The 24231-nt window shown below is 40.9% G+C and overlaps 1 protein-coding gene across 1 annotated transcript; it reads right to left on the reverse strand.

Moving 5' to 3' along the window:
- Positions 1-24097, reverse strand: LOC105720068 (olfactory receptor 51G2-like). The gene is made up of 2 exons (XM_064365618.1): positions 23738-24097; positions 1-982 (listed from the first exon to the last, which is right to left on the reverse strand). The coding sequence occupies exon 2, from the start codon at positions 952-954 to the stop codon at positions 1-3; it is 954 nt and encodes a 317-aa protein (XP_064221688.1). The 5' UTR covers positions 955-982; positions 23738-24097.
- Between the last annotated feature and the right edge of the window lie 134 nt (positions 24098-24231).

Consider the following 24231-nt stretch of genomic DNA (forward strand, 5'->3'; position numbering starts at 1 on the left):
CTAGAAAGCATCAATCCTCTTCTGCTGGAGGCACTTTAGGAGGCTATGACGGATCTGCCTAGACTTGATGGAATACACAATGGGGTTCATGAAGGGTGGGACCAAGAAGTGTAGGTTGGCCATGAGCACTGCCAGAGAAGGGTAACTGTGTTTCTCTACTCGGTGCAACACAGAAAGCCCCAGTTTGGGCAAATAAAAGATGAGAACAATGCAGAGGTGTGACACACACGTGTTGAGTGCCTTGAGCTGTTCCCCAGGTGATGCAATGCCCAGCACTGTTCGAAGGATCAGGGCATATGAGAGCATGATGAGGGAGGAGTCAAGGCACAGTGAGAAGAGGATGGAAACCAGGCCAACCAGGCTGTTGATTTGGGTGTCTGAGCAGGCCAACCCCACAAGGTCACAGTGCAGGCAGTAGCAGTGAGAGAGCACGCTGATCTGGGGAAAGAGCAGGTGCTGCAGGAGGATAGGTCCTGGGAGGTTGAGCAGAACAGCCCTTACCAGAATGGCAGTTCCCACTTTGGCCGTGGCTGAGCGGGTAAGGATTGTGGCATAATGCAGAGGGTCCTGGATGGCAATAAAGCGATCAAAGGCCATGGCCAGCAGTACTCCGGATTCCACATAGGTGAAGGCATGGATGAAGAACATCTGTGCTGCACAGAGATCAAAGGGCAGCTCACGAGCTCCCAGCCAGAAGAGACGCACCATGGTGGGGAAGGTGGAGGCACAGAGGCCCAGATCAGAGGCTGCCAGCATGGACAGGAAGATGTACATGGGTTTGTGTAAGGCTGTATCTGTGCGGATCAGGAAGAGGATGATACTGTTACCCAGGATAGAAACCACACAGAGGAGGTTGATGGGGATGGAAATCCAGTGATGAGAGGCTTCCAGGCCTGGAAAACCAGTGAGGAGGAAGGTAGACTGACCGGAAGTGCTGGTGTTGCAGGAGAACATGGTGATTCCAGGTGACAGTTTGTCCACACTAGGAGTAAGAAGCATTGTTCATTTGATCATTACTTATAAAGTCCCTAATAAGTGTGGGCTGAGAAAGATGAGCTGCCCCATAATCCTTTCTGAGGCTATGAAAGAAACTCCATTCGTTTTAGGAGCTCTATTCCCTTCCATTTCCTGATCTTTTTGGCTTGAATAAAATGATGTAGCACTTTATTCTCTCTTTATTCAAAAAGAGAAAGTTTCTGAGTTGATTTGTACTTACTGCTTATGGCTATTTCATTAGCCACTGTTTTCCCTTTGGGCCAAACAACCTCTTTTTTTCACTTGTTAAACCTAAAAGTCTCCCTCTCCAGAGTGTCTTCTCAGACTAAAAACTGAAGAAAGAAGAATAATTTTATGTAGAAATTTAAAGTTGTATTAGAAACAAGTTTAAATTCCATTTCTATTTATTTTTAGAGGTGAAGTCTCCCCCTCCAGGGTATCTTCTCAGACTAAAAACTGGAGAAAGAATAATTTTAAGTAGAAACTAGATACACATATTCTCTCAGGTAGAAACTTAAAATTGTATTAGAAACAAGTTTAAATTCCATTTCTAATTATTTTTAGAGGTGGGTTTTCCAGTCTGACAGATCTGTTAACAACCATAAAGGACACACTCAAACAAATGAGATATTTCAAAACCATTCTCTAAGGAGGCTGGTTTCATATTCCTCTGGTGCTATCATGGAACTAACATTTTCTATATTTCTTTTTTCGAAATACATCTGGGACCCAAAACAGATTATTTAAATGTGTTTAATGATGACAAATTTCTTTCCTATGAATATAAATTGGCTTAAGGAAGTATTCAAGAGTTCCTGGTATTAAGAACTGATAGACAAGATAGCAGTTTACCAGATACATTCAGTTTTGTTAATCCCCTTCCTCACCAACCCTACCTTCATTTCATAGGCTGCATAAAGCTTGCATATTTTATTCTGGCCCTACCTTCAAAACAGTCCTGTGGCCATGAACTAAATCAGAAGGAACCTTCCTCTTAAATATCTCTTCTCCAGCCCTCTTACTATAAAAGTTGTTACGGGGGCCGGGCGCGGTGCCTCACGCCTGTAATCCCAGCACTTTGGGAGGCCGAGGCAGGTGGATCACGAGGTCAAGAGATTGAGACCATCCTGGTCAACATGGTGAAACCCCGTCTCTACTAAAAATTCAAAAAATTAGCTGGGCATGGTGGTGCGTGCCTGTAATCCCAGCTACTCAGGAGGCTGAGGCAGGAGAATTGCCTGAACCCAGGAGACGGAGGTTGCGGTGAGCCGAGATCGCGCCATTGCACTCCAGCCTGGGTAACAAGAGCGAAACTCCGTCTCAGGAAAAAAAAAAAAAAAAAAAAAGTTATTACAATAGGGTCAAGTACTCTGAAGTACTCCCAAGTTGGGGGCAGAAGATGGAGGCTGACATGTCTTGAAGGGGCATCCCCTGAAGAGTCGGGAAGAGCAGCATGAACTTCCGGAATCCCAAGATTAATCATGTTATTCCATGGAGGTCAAAGTATAGTGTGTAAGCTCATCTGTTCTCGTAACCTCACATAGCACTTTTAGGCTACACTCTCTTTCCAATTTCTCTCCTTAAAACAGGACCGTATCTCCATTTGTCTTCTCAGCATCTCACGTTGTGATTCTGCAAGATATTAAATCTATAGTCCAAACTAAACTCTAATTCCTCCACATCTCCCCAAAACTCACTGTTCAGCACCCGTTGGCTAGTGCCTCCCTTCCTTTCCTGTTATCTGTGAAATACCAAAAAACTAAGACAACTTTGCATATCCTTTTACTTTGTAACATATTCTCCAAAGCAACTGTCTTGATTCCCTCCTTTTAGATCCCAATGAAACTAATCTGGCTGAATCATCACCATTTTCCTGGATATTATAACAGCTTAACTGTCCCACTTTCTTCTGTCTTTCTGCATTTGCATGTTCTCACTCATAAGTGGGTGTTGAACAATGAGAACACACAGACACAGGGAGGGGAACGTCACACACTGGGGGCCTGGGGGTGGGGGGCTAGGGGAGGAATAGCAGGGGGTGGGGGGATTGGAGAGGGATAGCATTAGGAGAAATACCTAATGTAGATGACAGGGTGATGGAGGCAGCAAACCACTACCATGGCACATGTATGTATTCTATGTAACAAACCTGCACAATCTGCACATGTACCCAAGAACTTAAAGTATAATAATTTTTTAAGTCCAATTTTTCACACTTGTCATTTCATAAATATTTTGCTGACAATTTGGCATTGCACTATAGATTTAATATCTTGCAGAATATTCTAAATTCTAAATTGGCAGCAAAATATTTATGAAATGACAAGTATGAACATTTAAACTAGTATATGTATACAGAAAACAAAATGGTGATCAAATTTGTATTAGGAAGATGTCTTCTATCATAACTGTGTTTAATGATCACCAGTTGTTTCCTGATACCTGCAGGATCAGGTCTAAGCAATAGCTTTATACTAAATCCAGAAGAGGAAAGGCTTGCCCATTCTGCATGTCTAGTCTTTTCGATCACCTCTTCCCTAAGTATTAGAAACGCTACTCTTAAGACAACTTTCTACTCACTAAATTCACCATATTTGATCATTTTTCAAATATTTTTATTTAAATATAGCATACATATAGAAAAGCCTGCATACCATAAATGTAAATCTTGATTAATTTCCACAAAGTGAATATACTCATGTGATAAACACCCAGATGAATAAACAGGATATTGTCATCCCCCCCTAAAAAAAAAAAAGCCTGTGAATTATTTTACTCTATCCCCTCAGTGATAATCACTATGTAACTCCACCAATTAATTTTGCCTATTTTTTGAACTTTCTATAATTAGAATCATATAGTATGTACCCATTTGTGTCATTCACTAAAATTTGTGAGATTCATCCACATTGTTTCATATAGCTATAATGTATCCATTCTCATTGCGTATAATTTTTTCCTTGGGTGAATATACCCTATATAAACACATGTTTGCAGTTAAGTATTACCTAGGAATAAAATTGATTTATCGTAAGCTATGCATATATTCAGCTTTCACATATTCTTCCAAACAGCTTTCAAAAGTGATTTACCAATTTATACCCACACCAACACTGTAGGAGAGTTCAATTATTCCACATCCTCATCAATACTTTGTGTGGTTGGCCTTTTTAATTACAGCTACCTGTGGGTGTGTAATGGTATTGTCTCGTGGTTTTCATGTACATTTCCTCAATTTCTAATAAAGTAAGCACCTTTCCATATGCTTACTATTTGAATATCTTCTTTTAGGAAGTTTTCAGTCTTTTACTCATTTTTCTATTGGGTCGCCTACATTTTTCATGTTGTTTGTATGTGTTCTCTATTCTGAATAAGCACTGTGCATTTTATGTGTTTAAGTGGCTCGGCAATTTTCTAATTGCCATTCTCATGAAAGTTATATAACCTTGACGGGTTTCTTTTTCCTGAGTCTGTTTTCAATAGCTTTGTGCAAGAACCAGCTTAATCCTGTGTCAGATGCCTCACATGATGCCTAACACTCAATGTATTCATCACAATATTAGTTCACTTCACTTTTACACTCAGTGAAAGTCTAAGACTCCTTCAGGGCACTTGTTTATAATGGAAAGATAAGCCCTTGGACAATATCAAAATTCTATCGTTCCCTCTTTTGCACCTGTCCTTCAGACATGTCTTGAGTAAACTGTGGGGATACAACTGGCTAAGAAAACATTCCTAGAGGGAGCCATTTCACCTGTCTGCATCCTCCAGTGTCCCCAGGCTGGGTTCAGGGCATGTCTCCATTAAATACAAGTCACACCACAGTCTAATATATATCGGAGCAACTGTCAAAGTCAGGACCATACTCTGTGCAACTGCAAGGGGGCGCCACACACACATCAATATGTGTGAATGCACCTTCAGGAGTTGTGGTTCTCAGCCTACGCTGTCACAGTGGGTATCCCTAACCATGAGTCAGAAACTGCACTGCTGATTCACCACACTGATGGGAGAACGGATAACAGACACTGGCAATGGTTGAAGGGAGCCCAGAGATTGGTGGGAGACTACTTAGTTCTTGGCGGATACAACTGCATCTTGGAGCAGAAAACGTTTGTCCTCCTTGCCACTGTAAACCTAGTACCTAGCAAACTACCCAGCATAGTGTCAGGCAGGTTTGTACCAACCTTCTGTCCACAGCAGGCCAATGTGAAAATTACATGTCCACAATCTCAGCTGAAGAAGAGTCAGAGAGCCACCTTCTCAGGAACTGGCAACTTGTATATCCCTTTTCTCTGTGGTTTCTAAAGATCTATATGTCACTGTGGTAGAATTAAAGCCACCCTGGACTACCCCCTCTTTCTTTCCTTTTTGTCATCCTGCTTTCTTTCCAATACTTCAGGGCCCTAAGTTTACTAAGTAATATTAACAGTAATAATCAGGAGGCTGGGCACCATGGATCACGCCTGTAATCCCAGAACTTTGGGAAGCCAAGGCAGGCAGATCACCTGAGGTCAGGAGTTCAAGACCAGCCTGGCCAACATAGTGAAACCCCATCTCTACTAAAAATACAAAACATTAGCCGTGTGTGGTGGCAGGCACCTCTAATTCCAGCTACTTGGGAGGCTGAGGCAGGAAACTCGCTTGAACCTGGGAGGCAGAGGTTGCAGTGAGCCGAGATTGTGTCACTGCACTCCAGCCTGGGTAACAGAGTGAGGCTCTGTTTCAAAAAAAAAAAAAAAAAAAAAAATCAGGATATAGCATGTCTGTCTTTTAAACACATATTTTACACACATTACTTAATTATCTAGCCCTGTGTGATGTTTTTCCATTTTCTCATGAGGAAATTGTGTCAGGGAGGCTAAGTACTTTGCCAAGGTTGTGAAGCTAGGTGGTAGAGCTGGGATAGAAATCCAAGCAGCCTAAAGAGAAACAGTCTATTTGCTTAATTGCTTCATACAGAAAAAAAGCAATTCTGACTCTTGGCACTTTGTGGTTGTCAGATCCTTTGCCCACAGAATAATTTAAAGGCCAATTTTTTGTCCCCCCCGCCAACCCCATTTCCCTTTAAAACAGATGCACAGGCTTGAGACCAGAACAAGTTCACCCACTAAGAGATGTCATTTTCAGATAAATCCAACCAGGCCTACTTGTTTCCCATCACTCCCAGTTTTTCTAACTTTTTTACACAGATTGTGGCCCATCCTCTAGTTGCAGTGCCAAAATTACCTTCCACATCCCAACTGCATGCAAGATCCAAGAACACAGCACCCTCTATGAGGGAAGCTGCATCCTCCTCCTCCTCTTGTTCCAATGCTGCATGGGTGACAGAGGAGTTCACCAGAAAGCTGTGTTTTTGTCACATGAAACAGAACAATAATTCCGACTTTGCAGAGTGGTTATGAATATGGGAAAGGCTGTAAATTATTTAGCACATCATAGGAATTTACTAAAATGTAATGATAACAGATACCATCCTAGGATTTCACAGCCAGTATCTCTTAAAGTATCCCTTCTCTCAAAGCCTGGGAGTGGCATCATCTGCTTTCTATACAAGAAGACACAGAGTCTGATAGGCGAGTAAACTTATAAATGACCACATTAAGAGTAAGCAGAAGGGGCTAGGTATAGAGGCTCATGCCTGTAATCCCAGCACTTTGGGAGGCCAAGGTGAGTAGATCACTTGAAGCCAGGCATTAGAGACCAGCCTTGCCAACATAGTAAAACCCCATTGCTACTGAAAATACAGAAAATTAGCTGGGCATGGTGGCACATGCCCGTAACCCCAGCTACTCGGTAGGCTGAGGCACAAGAATCGCTTGAACCTGGGAAGCAGAGGTTGCAGTGAGCCAAGATCACACCACTGCACTCCAGCTTGGGCGACAGATTGAGACTCTATCTCCAAAAGAAAAAAAAAGTAAGCGAAGGGACTGGCTTCAAGCAAATGTCCCTTGACTTTAAAACTCATACATCTGTCTGTTCCTCAGCATTCTCATTGATAAAATATTCGTAACAATCTCAAGACACAAATATTTTTTAAAAATTAAATGAGAATATGTGTAAAGCACCCAAAATAGTGCCTGACACACAATAAACATTAAAATAGAATGATAATGGCTACTATTCATTGAGCAATAAACTACCTTATGTGGTAGCTACAGTTGTCATTCCCATTTTGCATACAGAAAAACCAAGGCACCAAGACATTGGATAACTTGCCTAAGATCACAAAGAAAGTAAAAAAACAGAGTACAAATTCAGGCAGCCCAGTTTCAGAGCCCACGTTAAGCACTGTGTTTTCTGCTTATTTTTGTTAGTTATGATGATGATTAACATTGTTATGCTGAAAATATCCATCCCTAAGCAAGATGAAATAGGAAGACGTATTTACAAGACCTCCTCCTATACCACCCCTGCCACCTCCCTGACCGCTTATCTGCATCCGTTCTTGAGATGAAATAGGATGATGTATTCCCGGGCAAGATGACTAAATAGAAACAGTTCTGGTCTGCAGCTCCCAGCAAGACCAACACAGAGGCAGGTGATTTCTGCATTTTCAACTGAGGTACCTGGTTGATCTCATTGGGACTGGTCAGACAGTGGATGCAGCCCGCAGAGGGCGAGCAGCAGCAGTGTGGGGTGTTGCCTCACCCAGGAAGTGCAAGAGGTCAGGGAACACCCTCCCTAGCCAAGGGATACCATGAGGGACCCCGCCATGACAGACTGTGCTATCTGGCCCAGATACTATGCTTTTCCCACAGTCTTCACAACCCACAGACCAGGAGATTCCCCAGGTGCCTGTGCCACAAGATCCCTGGGTTTCCAGCACAAAACTGGGCAGCCATTTGGGCAGACACCGAGCTAGCTGCAAGAGTTTTTTTCATACCCCAGTGGCATATCTGACAAAAATAAGCAATGGGGAAAGGATTCCCTATTTAATAAATGGTGCTTTAAAAAAACTGAAACTGGACCCCTTCCTTACACCTTACACAAAAATTAACTGAAGATGGATTAAAGATTTAAACCTAAGATCTAAAACCATAAAAACCCTAGAAGAAAACCTAGGCAATACCATTCAGGACGTAGGAATGGGCAAAGACTTCATGACTAAACCACCAAAACAGCAACAAAAGTCAAAATTGACAAATGGGATCTAATTAAATTAAACAGCTTCTGCACAGCAAAAGAAACTATCATCAGAGTGAATAGGCAACATATAGAATGGGAGAAAATTTCTGCAATCTATCCATCTGACAAAGGGCTAACATCCAGAATCTACAAGGAACTTAACCAAATTTACAAGAAATAACCCCATCAAAAAGTGAGCAAAGGATATGAACAGACACATCTCAAAAGAAAACATTTATGTGGCCAATAAACATATGAAAAAAATGCTCATCATCACTGGTCATTAGAGAAATGCAAATCAAAACCACATTGAGATACCACCTCACGCCAGTTAGAATGGCCATCATTAAAAAATCAGGAGACAACAGATGCTGGAGAGGATGTAGAGAAATAGGAATGCTTTTACCCTGTTGGTAGGAGTGTAAATTAGCTGAACCATTGTGGAAGACAGTGTGGTGATTCCTCATGGATCTAGAACTAGAAATACCATTGACCCAGCAATCCCGTTACTGGGTATATACCCAAAGGATTATAAATCATTCTACTATAAAGACACATGCACACTTAAGTTTATGGCAACACTATTTGCAATAGCAAAGACTTGGAACCAGTGAAACTGCCCATCAATGATAGTCTGGATCAAGAAAATTTGGCACATGTATATCATGGAATACTACGCAGCCATAAAAAATGAGTTCATGTCCTTTGCAGGGACATGGATGAAGCTGGAAGCCATCAATTTCAGCAAACACAGAAACAAAGAACCAAACACCGCATGTTCTCACTCATAAGTGGGAGTTGAACTATGAGAACACATGGACACAGGGAGGAGAACATCATGTACTGGGGCCTGTCAGGGGGTGTGGTGCAAGGGGAGGGAGAGCATTAGGACAAATACCTAATGCATGCGGGGCTTAAAACCTAGATGCCGGGTTGATAGGCACATGTATACCTATGTAACAAACCTGCATGTTCTGCACATGTATCCCAGAACTTAAAGTATAATAATTTTAAAAGGATGATGTATTTACATGCTCTCCTTCTATACCACCCCTGCCTCCTCCCTGACCACTTATATGCACCTGTCCTTGAGGGTCCACATAGAAAAGTCCTAAGACTGTAAGGCGCCCATGTGCTTATTGACCATCTCTGTGTTGCATACTGTGTGAGTTTAATTAAAGGCTCACAGTTAAGGAAGAAAAAAATTCCCAAAGCTGTAATCTCCTGAGAGAGCAATATAAAAATGTGATAAACTGTAGAAAAAAAAATGATGAGGATAGAGAGATGGAGACAAGAGAGATGATAGATGGTGATGAATAGATTGATAGCTGGATAGGTAGATTACAGTAGATAGTTGGATGATAGGTAAGTGGATGATAGGTAGGTAGGTAGACAGACAGACTAACCAGACCCCTCTGAGGATATGGAATAAAATTAAACTACAGTCTCTGCCCCTGTACCATCTTACTCATCCAGCTTCCAGAAGAACATGAATAGTTCAAAGGCTATTTCTTTCTCTAATCAGGTGAAATCTATCCCCAAGAGCCAAGATATGATTCACTACAAGGAGATGACCCAGATTAGAGAAGGTGGGGGGCCCTCCTCCACCGAGAAGGTTTTTAGGGCAATTAGCACTCAAAGGAATGTGAAGTGTTGAAGCCTCAGGCCTTCCAGCTGAGTCCTGGCACCAAGAGGAAAGTTACAGAAAAATGGGCCCTGGCACTGCATCCCCAGCCTAGCTAAGACCGTCAGGAGCTGGGAGCCCACATTTTCCCCAAGCCAGTGATGCTATTGTGCATTAGCCAAAATTAGGTCGAATCCTGCTATGCTCAGAAATAAATTTAGCATAAACCTGTCCAGGCCAAGTACCTATAACCAGGAAGTCACAGACTCTCCACAGGGTCCCCAGCTCCCTCCAAAACAACTCAGACCCCCTCCACCCATGTTGCTTCAAACAGACAGCTTTCATTATGTCATAGGGATGAATGGAGGATGTGTGGGAAGGGTTCTTTTTCTCTACACCTTCTTCTCCGCACCATTTACAAACAGAGATACTAAGGGACTGCTGCTGAGTTTTAATACAAGACTGGGATCCTGAAAGCTATCAATGAAATTGCAGTGAGATCTGACTAAAGAAATAAGATTGGATTTTCTCCAAAGGTTTTAGTTTATGTATAGATTTTAGATACACATAGGGAAAAAAATCATGATTAGTAAATAAATCTGATCCTATTTTTAAAATTCTGTCCTTTAACCTTTTAAAATATTTTTAAACAGTAAATATTGTATCCAAGCGAGTCACAGAAGAAGCACCATGCTCCGAGTTCAAATTACAAGTCCTTTGTTGCCAGCGACTGAGAGATGGCTAATGTTCAAAATTCTCTCAGCCCCGAGAAAGGGGCTTGATTATCTTTTATACCTTGCTTTTAGGTAGGGGAGGGGGCACCTAGCTGACGCAGAATTTTACAGAAGCAGAACAAGCAAGTTAGTAGGAGGAGGCTGGTAACCAGGAGGCAGGAGATTTCCATAGGTGCTGGTTACTAAGAATATTTCCATACAATCATCAAGGCAGGTAGCAGGGGGGACTTTTCGTACAATCAGTCACCGAGAGGTATTCACAATAGCAGGTGTGCTTGCCAAGCAGGATGTACAGGTACTGAGCACAGCATGACCCAAACCTCAAAGCTCTGAGTGCCGCATGACTCGATGCACCTGTGGGGGCTGTTGCCGGGAGGGAGAAGCTAGGCTGGAGCTTACAGCTAAGATGGAGTCAGTTAGGCTAACACCAGTTAGGTTATTACAGTAAATCCTTTCCAAATCTGACTATAGAAATATTACCTCACTTTGATAGTTGGCAACCAAAAACCTTGATTAAATTTAACTGGTAAAGCCAGGGTCTGGAATGGATCAGGACTATCTCTAGTATTGAAAGACATTAAATTTTAAGGGATAGAGGGAAGGAAGGAGGGATAAATAGATGATAGAGAAATAGACTCAGCCTGGTACAGAGGCCATTGTGTGTAAATCACTGGCTCCTGTGACTATTTTGTAACCTGGCCTTCTGTGATCTTCCCTCCAGAATACAGATAAATCTGCTAATCTGTTAGCTGCTATTTGCAAGGATGATCTCTCTTTAACTTCCTTGAATATTTTTAATAACATGAATAACGTATATTCTATTAAAAGTATGCATTTCATATTGGTATTTCAAAGGTTGGGACAGGTTGGCATATTATATATATTTTATCCTAGGTAGACACTACAGGGTTGGAAGTGTGTGCTCTAGACCCAAACTGTCTGGGTTTAACTCCTGGCTTTACTACTTATTAGCTGTAAGACTGTGGGTAAATTTCTTAACTCCTTTATGTTCTGTGTTCTTGTCCTGGGGGAAACAAGAGAACTTCTGTCACTGAGTGGTGGTGAGGTTAAATGAGTTCATGAAGAAATCCTAAAGCCCGACTGCGATCCGCTGTAAAACAGCTGACAGCCTTCTGACTCGAGTTAGCCTAGGATGAGATGGGGGTGGCTCCCCTCTGTCCCTCCTCAAATTAGTCAGAATATGCCATGCCATCTAAGGGGAGGTTCAATCAAGCAGCTAGACCCCAGGTTGAGGCAGAGTCCATACTGTAGGCCTGTTTTTGTCCCACAAACAGAAGTCCTACTGTAGGATTCAGGACACCTATAATAAAATTCAGCCTATGCTAGGAGCAGCCACCGCAGATGAACCTGGTAAACTATCGATACATTGTTTTGCTCGGATTTGACCAGTTGCTTGAGGATTGAAGAGGAACAGGGTTGCCTTTAATCATGAGATGACGATGTTCCTGGATCATCAAGGAATAGTCCAGCCCAGAAAAGGTAATGTTGTGATAAGAGCTCATCACAAACACCCACCCAAATTCATTCTTTTATAAGAAGGAGGACAGTAAAGGTCTTAAGGTAACTCTCACTTCTCAGGTTATAGAAAGACCTGAAGTTGCCCACCCTAAACAGATTCCATTCAAGCCGGTGGTCCAAAGCCTCAGAGCTCAGGCTCCCCAGCCCAGACCCCAGCTTTGACACTCTAACCCCTGCACTCACCACACCCCCAGAGCTTGTGTCTCCTCTCATCTGTCCCTCTGTTGGTGAAAATCATTTCTTGCTGTGTCAGTAAAAGCCAACACTTTATAATCCTCTTGGTAGAAGTAGGGAAATAACAGGTCTGTTGGGATCCAGGTGCAAATCCAAGACATTTCCACAATTAAACTTCCTGAACCCCCTGAGTTCTGAGCCAGGTAGCTCAGGGGCATGGAAGGAAGCATCAGGCAGTGTATCCTAATGATTCGCACTCGAAGGCTTTTCTTAGGGGGCACCAGAAGGATACTAAGATGTCCCATACTGAGCACCTGCTCTTTCCAAAGAGCCAGGCTATGAATTGATTGTCTGGTGGCAAATGGAGGCAGGTTGGGGGAAAGGGTGGTTAGAGACTGAGACACATTCTGTCCTTCCGGGACAACAGAGGCCACGAGGAATTCCTGCTTCAAGAAAGAATGAACAAAGGCTCTTCTCAAATTCTGCCAAAGAGATATCAGGCAGTGTAGCCAAAGAGATGTGCATGAGTGCTTTAGACATGGGAGCATGTTAGTGAAAAGAGGTTCTCTACCTAACTTTATGCCTGTACCTAGAGAATGTAGGTGACTGAAAATCTGTTGATTTATAGGTGAAGCAATATCCCTTTCTCCAGAAACACCTTTCGAGATCATTTATCAAGCATAATGTGAAAAGACCATGATCTATTTCAGAATCTGTCACATGTCAACTGTGAGCAAATTATCTCCTTGAGCCTTTTATGCTTTATTTGTAAACTGGGGATGATGGTTATTTCATGAGATCATTGTTAGTATTATATTAGAATATATGAAGGTGAAAAAAAAAAGTTTGTAAGCTCCACACATCCTTTCTTTCCAATAGGAAACTGAGAACTGGTTTCAGTAACCTGTCTGGATTCCTCTATGACCAGCATGTCACACTAACCCTCCCCCACTATTCATGGTCAGAGCTTGTTTTATTTTTTTAATAAGTATTATTCTGAAATAATTTTAGATTTACAAAAAGTTACAAATATAGTTTACAGAGTTGCTGAATACCCTTCACCCATTTTCTTAATGTTAACATCTTACATAACCATGGTACATTAGTCAAAACCAAAGGACTACATTGGTACATTGCTATTAACTAAAGTCTACACTTTATTTGAATTTCATCTGTTTTTCCAATGTCATTCTTCTGTTCCAGAATCCAATCCAGGGTACCAAATTGCATTAGTTATTATTTCTCCTAGTCTCTTCTGATCTGAGATGGATGTTTCTCAGTCTTTCCTTGGTTTCCATGACCTTGAGAGTCTTGAAGAATACTGGCTAAGTATTTTGCAGAAGGTCAGAACTTTTAATTGACCAACTTCAGCCATCACCTCCTCCTGCATTTCTAGGATGGAGAGGACAATTTAGAGTTGAAAGGCTTTGCTGCAGATGTCCTGACTTATCTTTGTTTCACTGCAGGTCCCAGTGTGTCCTGGAGACTGGGGAAGGGAAAATTTCAAAATTCAGTCTGCTTGAGTCCCTTAGTTCTTGAGATCATTCAAGTGGTTCTTTCAACCTGGAGACCAATCTCTGACATTCATGGGCTGCAATCCAATACAGGCATTCCCATATCTATCACGCATCCTATGTTCATGCATTGAAATTTAAGTCAGAAATGTCACATGTTCTTAACAAGTTTCAGCCTCTAAAGTTAAGATATTTTTTTTTCTTTTTATTGTACTTTAGATTCTGGGATATATGTGCAGATCATGCAGGACTGTTGCATAGGTACATACATGGCAAGGTGCTTTGCTGCCTTCATCCCCCATCACCTATATCTGGTATTTCTTCCCGCATTATCCCTCCCTACTCCCTCACCCCCCACTGTCCCTCTCCTAGCCCCTGCAACTGACAAAGTGTGTGATGCTCCCCTCCCTGGGTCCATGTGTTCTCATTGTTCAACACTCGCCTATGAGTGAGAACATGTGGTGTTTGGTTTTCTGTTCTTGTCAGTTTGCTGAGAATGATGGTTTCCAGATTCATCCATGTCCCTATGAAGGACAGGAACTCATCCTTCTTTATGGCTGCATAGTATTCCATGGTGTATATGTACCACATTTTCTTTATCCAGTCTATTGTCGATGGACATTTGGGTTGGTTCCAAGTCTTTGCTATTGTAAACTGTGCTGCAGTGAACATACGTGTACATGTGTCTTTATAATAGAACAATTTATAATTCTTTGGGTATATACCCAACAATGGGGTTGCTGGGTTGAATGGTATTTCTATTTCTAGATCCTTGCGGAATCTCCACACTGTCTTCCACAATGGTTGCACTAATTTACACTCCCATCAACAGTGTAAAATTGTTCCTATTTTTCCACATCCTCTCCAGCATCTGTTATCTCCAGATTTTTTAATGATCACCATTCTAACTGGCAGGAAATGGCATCTCAGTGTGGTTCTGATTTGCATTTCTCTAATGACGAGTGATGGTGAGCATTTTTTCATATGTTTTTTGGCCTCATAGATGTCTTCTTTTGTAAAGTGTCTTCATATACTTCGCCCACTTTTGAATGGGTTTGTTTGTTTGTTTGTTTTCTTGTAAATCTGTTTTAGTTCTTTGTAGATTCTGGATATTAGCCCTTTGTCAGATGGGTAGATTGCAAAAATTTTTCCCATTCTGTTGGTTGCCAGTTCACTCTAGTGACTGTTTCTTTTGCTGTACAGAAGCTCTAACGTTTAATTAGACACCATTTGTCTATTTTGGCTTTTGTTGCCAAATAATAGGGAGCTCCAGAATGCAGCTCCCCAATGAGACACAGAAGCCCAGTGGTCTCCACAATTCCAAACGAGGTACCACGTTCATTTTGTGGGTCTGGTTGGACAGTGGGTATAAACCAAATAGGGCAAGTTAAGGCAAGGTAGGTCACTGCCCCACCCAGGAGGTGTGTGCAACTGACTGGAGGACTGGAGGATCTCCCCCTCTGGGACTTCAGTTTGGATGCAGCGCTCCACCCAAGCCCTCTACAACCCACAGAACAGGAGATCTTTGCCAGGCTGAAAAGCCTCAGCGAGCTGCCTGAACAGGGCAGAACAGCAACTTCAGCCGGCCCCGGGGCTGTCAGCACAGATCTAGGTGGAAGCACTGGCTGATGCCGTGAAAGCCAGAAAGCCGGCAGGAGGGAGCTACCCACCCCCAAGAAAGAAGGAACTAAACACAGGGAAACAAGCCATATGGCCAGACAGGTCTCCCCTACACAAAGCCTAGCAGGCTAAAAAAAACTCTCACTTCAGAGTTTCGCACCCAGAACATCAGTTAGAGAGCGACCAGGAACAATCAAGCTTGGCAGAGGAGAGGGCAGCCGCCATTGCAGAAGCCGGCCTAATTTTCCTGAGTAATAAGATAATTTTTTAAAGGATTTGTATGTGAGTTTTGCTGAAATGCTAACTCCTCTCTGATGAAATATTTTCTTTAGCTTCTCTACAGCCTGTTTCTAGGGTCCTTCATTTCCTTAAAACTAATAAATGTGGCCACAGCCAGATCGTGTCTCACATCTGGGATGGGAGAGAAAATGATAAATGGAAATAGGTGAAATACAAGATCAATGCTATCTGCTTGCATGGAGACAACTGCCTTTCACCAACTTAAGCCATCCCTTCATCCTCCATCTCGATTATGGAGAGGGCAGCCTAGAGGTGAAAGTCTCAGCTACAGATGTCCTGGGACTCCTCTTTGTTTCACTGCAGTCGCCATGCGTTTTCTTCATTCTGAAGTCTACATTTTCCAAGAGTCTTTTCAGTGATTTACAAAATTGGGGGTTCTTTATGTACTGTGCTGTACTTAGAGATTAACCAGGTACCAATTCTGTTCTCAAGTAGCTTATGGCCCTGAAATATAGTAAATCATGTGTAAAAACTGAACTGCTACATTACATTCTAGCAGTTAAGAGAGAAATAAGGCTTCATAGAAGAGAAGATGGTATTGGAGACTTTGAGGATGTGTTTGTCTTAAATATAGAGACATAGAAGTCTTGCCAGCATTGTAGTTAACTGATAAAATCAAACAGAACTTAAACTCCTTATTAGCCAAGTGGCCCCAGAACAGGTACCTAGCCTCTAAAAGTATCAGTTTCCACTCTATAAAATTGACATACTAAAACTATCTGGAGCAGTTTAACTCAGATATTATAAGTAAAATAGTGGGCCTTATTTTTCACTGTTTCAGCAAATTTTTATTATAGTTTAAGTTCTGGGATACATATGCAGAAAGTGCAAGTTTGTTACATAGGTATAGATGTGCCATCATGGTTTGCTGCACCCATTAACCCATCATCTACATTAGTTATTTCTCCTAACGTTAGCCCTCCCCAATCCACCAACCCCCTGCTATCCCTCCCCTAACCCTCAACCCCCAGCTGGCCCTGGTGTGTGTTATTCCCCTCCCACTGTCCATGTGTTCTCATAGTTCAACTCCAACTTATGAGTGAGAACATATGGTGTTTGGTTTTCTGTTGTTGTGTTTGTTTGCTGAGGATGATGGTTTCCAGCTTCAACCATATCCCTGCAAAGGACATGAACTCATCCTTTTTATGGCTGCATAGTATTCCATGGTATATATGTGCCACATTTTCTTTATCCAGTCTAACATTGATGGGCATTTGGGTTGGTTCCAAGTCTTTGCTATTGTGAACAGTACAGCAATAAACATATGTGTGCATGTACCTTTATAGAAGAATGATTTATAATCCTTTGGATACATGCAGAGTAATGAGATTGCTGGGTCAAATGGTATTTCTGGTTCTAGATGCTTGAGGAATCTCCACACTGTCTTCCCCAGTGGTTGAACTGATTTATACTCCCACCAACAGTATAAAAGCATTCCTATTTTTCTACATCCTCCCCAGCATCTGTTGGTTCCTGACATTTTAATGATAGCCTTTCTAACTGATGTGAGATGGTATCTCGTTGTGGTTTTGATTTGCATTTCTCTTAATGACCAGTGATGATGAGCTTTTTTTCATATGTTTGTTGGCTGCATAAATGTCTTCTTTTGAGACATGTCTGTTGATAACCTTCACCCACTTTTTGATGGCGTTGTTAGTTTCTTGTAAATTTAAGTTCATTTTAGATTCTGGATATTAGCCCTTTGCCCGATGAATAGATTAAAAATTTTTCTCCCATTCTGTAGGTTGCCTGTTCACTCTAATGATAGTTTCTTTTGCTGTGCAGAAGCTGTTTAGTTTAATTAGATCCCATTTGTCAATTTTGACTTTTGTTGCTGTTTTGGTATTTTAGTCATGAAGTCTTTGCCTATGCCTATGTCCTAAATGGTATTGCCTAGGTTTTCTTCTAGAGATTTTATGGTGTTAGGTCTTATGTTAAATGTTTAATCCATCTTTAGTTAATTTTTGTATAAGGTGTAAGGAAGGGATCCAGTTTCAGTTTTCTGCATATGGCTAGCCAATTTTCCCAACACCATTTATTAAATAGGGAATCCTTTCCCCATTGCTTGTTTTTATCAGGTTTGTCAAAGATCAGATGGTTGTAAATGTATGGCATTATTTCTGAGGCCTCTCCTCTGTTCTGTTCCATTGGCCTATATATCTGTTTTGGTACCAGTACCATGCTGTTTTGGTTACTGTAGCCTTGTAGTATAGTTTGAAGTCAGGTAGCATGATGCCTCCAGCTTTGTTCTTTTTGCTTAGGATTGTTTTGACTACACAGGCTCTTTTTTGGTTCCATATGAAATTTAAAGTAGTTTTTTCTAATTCTCTGAAGAAAGTTTATGGTAGCTTGATGGGCATAGCATTGAATCTATAAATTACATTGAGAAATATGCTTTGTCTTTTTTTTATCTTTGCTTAAAGTCTATTTTATCAGAGACTAGAATTGCAACCCCCACTTTATTTTGCTTTCTACTTGCTTGGTAAATCTTCCTTCATCCCTTTATTTTGAGCCTGTGTGTGTCTTTGTACCTGAGATGGGTCTCCTGAATACAGCACACCAATAGGTCTTGACTCTTTATCCAATTTGCCAATCCCACAGTGACTGTATTGCGCTGGGTTTGGGAGGTAGGTAGATCATGAGGGCTCTTACAAAAGAGATTTGAGGGAACCCTTTGTTCTTCCGCCATGTGAGGACATAGTGAGAAGATACCATCTTGAAAAAGAGGGCAGACACCAAATCTGCTGGAAACTTGATGTTGAACTTCAAGGCCCCAAGACCTGTGAGCAATAAATGTCTGCTGTTTATAAAGTACTCAGTCTAAGATATTTTGTTACAGCAACAGGAAGGAACTAAGATACTGCCCTATGAGATTGGAGGTGGGGAAGTAGTTGTTCCATAAATTTTGGTACATGCTTAAAATCAGCAATCAATACATGGTAGCATTTTTTTTCAAATTGGTGCAAACACACTCTAGAGAATCAAGACAAGAAGTAGATGTGGCCCTGTTACTGTCAAACTAAGAACTTGTTTACAGAACATTTTCTTTCTATTGCTCAACATAGGGCTCAACCCATTTGGAATTCCTAGTAAAGAAGGGAGAAGCCCAACCACCAGGGAAAGTAATCCTGGTTCTAATAAGTTGAGATCTGTAAACATCACTTGACTATTTGGAGCTGCTTTTTTTTTCTTTACCTTTTAAGTTCAGGGGTACATGTGCAGGATGTGCAGGTTTGTTACATAGATAAATGTATGCCATGGTGGTTTGCTGCACAGATCATCCCATCACCTAAGTATTAAGCTCAGCATCTATTAGCTATTCTTCCTGATGCTCCCCCCCAACCCCACCCTGACAGGCCCCAGTGTGTGGTTCCCCACCATGTGTCCATGTATTCTCATCATTCAGCTCCTACATAATAAGTGAGAACATGCAGTGTTTGATTTTGTTTATTTGGGGCTTCTTAAGCCACTAAAGAAATAGGCAGAGGACAGTGTTCCTATACTGGCTGAAATGGTATTTTCCCATTACCAAGGAGAATTTTGTTGCTGGTACATAACGGGGAGCACAAGGACTATGCTAAAACCCAAGGAATATACTGGACAGAGTCCTCATTCTCACTGTCCAATAACAACGGCCAATGTATTAGGAACATTAAGGACACTGATCCTTCAGGAATAAAGATTAGGGTCATCTCACCAGGAAAAGAACAGTGAAGAACTAAGGTACCATCAGTGAGTGAAGGGAATCTGGAATGAGTGGCAGCTTTGGTCATAATCACCAAGGTGGCAACTGTAGCAGCTATGAATATGTTAATCTCTATATTGACTATTATCAAAACAACCCTGTGTTGTATGTATTTATACCTCTATTTAATAGATGAGTACACTGAAGCTTAGAAAGGTGAGCACCTAGTAACTAGCAGAGTCATCACTGAATCCACTTCTGCCTTATTATGAGACCCTTGTTCTTCTCCACCCCTCCCAACAATGGCTTCCTCAGTGCCTGCAAGAAACACAAAGGGTCTGCATGGCTGTGAAGCTGTCATTTCTGAGTGTCTGCAAATTCAGATACTGGTCTCTTTTTCGTTTGTTGTGGTTGTGGTGGTGGTGGTTGTCATTGTTTTACTGTTTCCATTCTGCTTTCTGGGACTCTTCATGTTTCTGGAATCAAATCTGAGTACAGCAGCACAATATTGACCTTAGATGTCACTTAATAACCTTTCAATTAGCAAAAATTCTCTTAACAAGGAAACTGGAAATATCAAAGCATGAAGTGTTTTTCAGTTTTCTAAATCCATAATCCATATCAAGGAAAGTTCAACTGATGTTTTTACCTTACATTATAAGAGATGAAAATAAAAAGACAGGATGTCTGAGTTGAGAATTCTAGCCTCTCCCACCTTCTCTTCTCTGCAGTTTACGGCTACATCCCTACCAGCTGCCCTGCAGTGTCTGCTTAAACTGACAGGGCAGCCCGTTTTCTCTAGGCAGAGGACAGTGTTCCCATACTGACTGAAGTAATATATTCCTATTACCAAGGAGAATTAAAATGAGGGTCTTCCCTGGATCTTTAACTCTCAGGCACCTATGTCTACCTGTCATTTCAAGCCAGTCACTTCATTTAGCTTCAGTATCCTCCCCTGTAATACAAATATAATAACCTCAAAGTCACCCAATGGTTGTGTGACTTAAACAAAATATGACCTGACATAGCAGTATTGTCGACAATAGACAAAAGATAGAAGCAACCTAAGTGTCCACAGATAAATGCATAAACAAAATGTAGTATACATTTCCCTCCTTTTTAAAAAGGAAGAAACACATGCTGTAACATGGATTTTGAGAACTTTATTTAACTGTAATAAGCCAGTCATAAGTGAACAAATACACTATACTTCTACTTATAAGGCACCTAGAATAGTCAAATAAAGAAAATAGAATGGTGGGTACCAGGGACTGAGGAGTTGGACAAAATGAGGAGTTGTTTAATTAGCATGGAGTTGTGTTTAGGATGATTAAAAAAAATGTTCTGAAGGGTTGGGCATGGTGGCTCACACCTGTAATCCCAGCACTTTGGGAGGCTGAGGTGGGTGGATCACAAGGTCAGGAGTTCGATACCAGCCTCACTAACATTGTGAAACCCCATCTCCACTAAAAATGCAAAAATTACCCAGGCTTAGTGGTGGGAATCTGTAATCCCACCTACTTGGGAGACTGAGGTAGGAGAATTGTTTGAACCCATGAGGCAGAGGTTCCAGTAAGCTGATATCATGCTACTGCACTCCAGCCTGGGCAACAGAGCAAGACTCTGTCTCAGGAAAAAAACAAAAAGTTCTGAAGATGGATACTGGTGGTAGCAACACAATATGAGTGTACTTAATGCTGTTGAACTGTACACCTTAAAATGGTTAAGGTGGCCCAAAGATAAAAGTATGGTTCAGCATACACATCAAACAAGGTGATACATCATATCAACAGAATGAAGAACAAAAACCATATGTTCATTTCAATTGATGCTGAAAAAGCATTTCATAAAATTCAACATCCCTTCATGTTAAAAAAAAAAAACCTTGAAAAAAAACTTGAGTATAGAAGAAACATACCTTAACATAATAAAAGCTATATATGACAGACCTATAGATAATATTATATTGAATGAGGAGAAACTGAAAGCCTTTCCTCTAAGATCTGAAACAAGACAAGGATGTCCATTTTCACCACTGTTATTCAACATAGTACTGGAAGTCCTAGCTAGAGCCATCAAATGAGGAAAGGAAATGGCTTCCACACTGGAAAGAAAGTAATCAAATTATCCTTGTTTGAAAATAATATGATCTTATATTTAAGAAAACCTAAAAATCATTTCTAATAGTTTTTTGAGGAAACAAATTCAGAAAAGTTGTAGAATACAAAATCAACGTACAAAAATCAGTAGCATTTCTACATGCCAAGAGCAAACGACCTGAAAAGGAAATCAAGAAAGTAATCTCATTTACAATAGCTAAAAGTAAAATTAAATACCTAGGAATAAACTTAACCAAAAAAGTGAAAGCTATAAAATATTAATGCAAGATGTTGAAGAGGACTTAAAAATTTTTTAAAAATCCACATTCATGGATTGGAAGAATCAATATTGTTAAACTGTCCATAATACCAAAAGTAATCTACAAATTCAATGCAATCCCTATCAAAATATCAATGACATTCCTTACAGAAATAGAAAAGAAAATCCTAAAATTTATATGGAATCACAAAAGAGCCAGAATAACCAAAGCTATCCTGAGCAAAAAGAACAAAACTGGAGAATCACACTATCTGATTTCAAATTATACTATAGAGCTATAGTAACCAAAACATCATGGTGATGCCATAAAAACAGACCTTTAGACTAATAGAAAAGAATAGAGAAAACCCAGAAACAAATTCATGTATCTACAGTGAACTCGCTTGCAACAAAGGTGCCAAGAACATACAATGGGAAAAGGACAGTGTCTTCAATAAATGCTGCTGAGAAAACTGGATATCCGCATGCAGAAGAATAAAACTACACCCCTGTCTCTCACCGTATACAAAAATCAAAATGGATTAAAGACAAATCTAAGACCTCAAACGATGAAACTACTACAAGAAAGTACTAGGGAAACTTTCCAGGACATTGGACTGGGCAAAGATTTCTTTCAAATACCCCTCAAGCACAGGCAACCAAAGCAAAACTGGACACGTGATCACATCAAGTTAAAAAGCTTCTGCGCAGCAAAGGAAACAATGAAATGGAGACACAACCCACAGAATTGGAGTAAATATTTGTAAGCTATCCACCTGACAAGGGATTAATAACCAGAATATATAAGGAGCTCAAACAACTCTATAGGAAAATAATAATCCTAATCAAAAATGGACAAAAGATCTGAATAGACATTTCTTAGAAGATGACATACAAGTGGCAAATGGGTATATGAAAATGGGCTCAATACCACTGATCATCAGAGAAATGCAAATCAAAACTACAATGAGATATTAGCTCACCTCAGTTAAAATGTCTTTTATCCAAAAGAAAGGCAATAACATGCTGGCAAGAATATGTAGAAAAGGAAACCCTCATACACTGTGGATGGGAATGGAAATTAGTACAATCACGATGGAGAACAGTTTGAAGGTTCCTCAAAGAACTAAAAATAGAGCTACCATATGAACTAGCAATCTTACTGGATACTTCTAGGTATATACCCAGAAAAAATACTATTAAGTATATACCCAAGAGAAAGGAAATCAGTATATCAAAGAGATATCTGCGCTCTCATGTGTATTGCAACACTATTCACAATGGCCAAGATTTGGAAGCAATCTAAGCATCCATCAATAGACAAATGGGTAAGGAAAGTGTGGTACACATACACAATGGAGTACTGATTAGCCATATAAAGGAGAACCTTTCATTGGTACAACATGGGTGGAAAATGGGGGTCATTATGTTAAGTAAAATAAACCAAACACAGGCAAACAACCAATTGTATATTCTCACTTATTTGTGGAAGCTAAAAATTAGAACAATTGAACTCATGAAGATAGAAGAATGATGGTTACCAAAGGCTGGGAAGGGTAGCCGGGAGGGTATGTGGCAGATGATTAATGAGTTCAAAATACATGAGATAGAATGAGTAAGATCTAGTATTGTATAGCATAACAGGGTGACTACAGACAATGATAATTTATCATACATTTTAAAATAACTAAAAAACATATAATTGGATTGTTTGTGACACAAAGAAGTGATAAATGCTTGAGGTGATGGATACCCCCACTTACCCTGATGTGATTATTATGGACTGTATGCTCTACCTGTATCAAAATATCTCATGTAGCCCATAAATATATACACCTACTACAGACACAGAAACAAATATATACACCTACTACAGACACAGAAACAAAATTACTTTGGTAAATTTTATATTCTGTGTATTTAACGATTAAAAATTAAAATAATATAACCTGAGAACGTCTCTAGCTCTGTGACAAGAACACAGCTGGTTGTCAAATGTCAATTCCCTTCTCACCACTCACTGGTGGGATACTTACCTTGGGGTCATGCGAAATAAATCACTCACCTGCAGATGTTAAAAAAAAATAATAGTCACATCAGTCACATGAAAAGAATTAGCTTCCGGAAGTAAGAAGCAGATGATGGCACGTGAGGGAGAGCACCAGCCACTCTTCTCTGCATCCAACCCTCCTTAAAAGCAGCTTCCAGACATGAACACAGCATCGAGGTGTGGGGTGATAACCAGTGTCAAAGAAAGCAGCCCGGACTCCCCCATCTTGTAGATATTTTACAAAATCAGATAATGAAGACATGAGAGGGGGCGCGCACCCAGGACCACGGGCTACTGGGCTTCCACTACTTCCCAGTCTCAGAGAAGCTCCCTGGCTGTCCAGAGCCTCTGAAGCCTCCCCTAGCCCAACTCTGACTTCTCTCCTCCCACCTCCCTTCCTTCTCAGCGGCATTTCTCCACACACCCTTTCAAGGCTCCGCTCCTCCCACGGCTCCTCCCTCTCTCCTCCCACGGCTCCTCCTCCCTGCTCTTTCCTCTCAGACTTGCCT

This window comes from Aotus nancymaae, unplaced genomic scaffold, assembly GCF_030222135.1.
Source record: "Aotus nancymaae isolate 86718 unplaced genomic scaffold, 86718_ANA_hifiasm-v0.15.2.pri h1tg000059l, whole genome shotgun sequence".
Lineage (NCBI taxonomy): Eukaryota > Metazoa > Chordata > Mammalia > Primates > Aotidae > Aotus > Aotus nancymaae.

Excerpts from the sequence above, each read along its gene's own strand:
- LOC105720068 (XM_064365618.1), bottom strand. The coding sequence starts at position 954 with ATGTTCTCCTGCAACACCAGCACTTCCGGTCAGTCTACCTTCCTCCTC.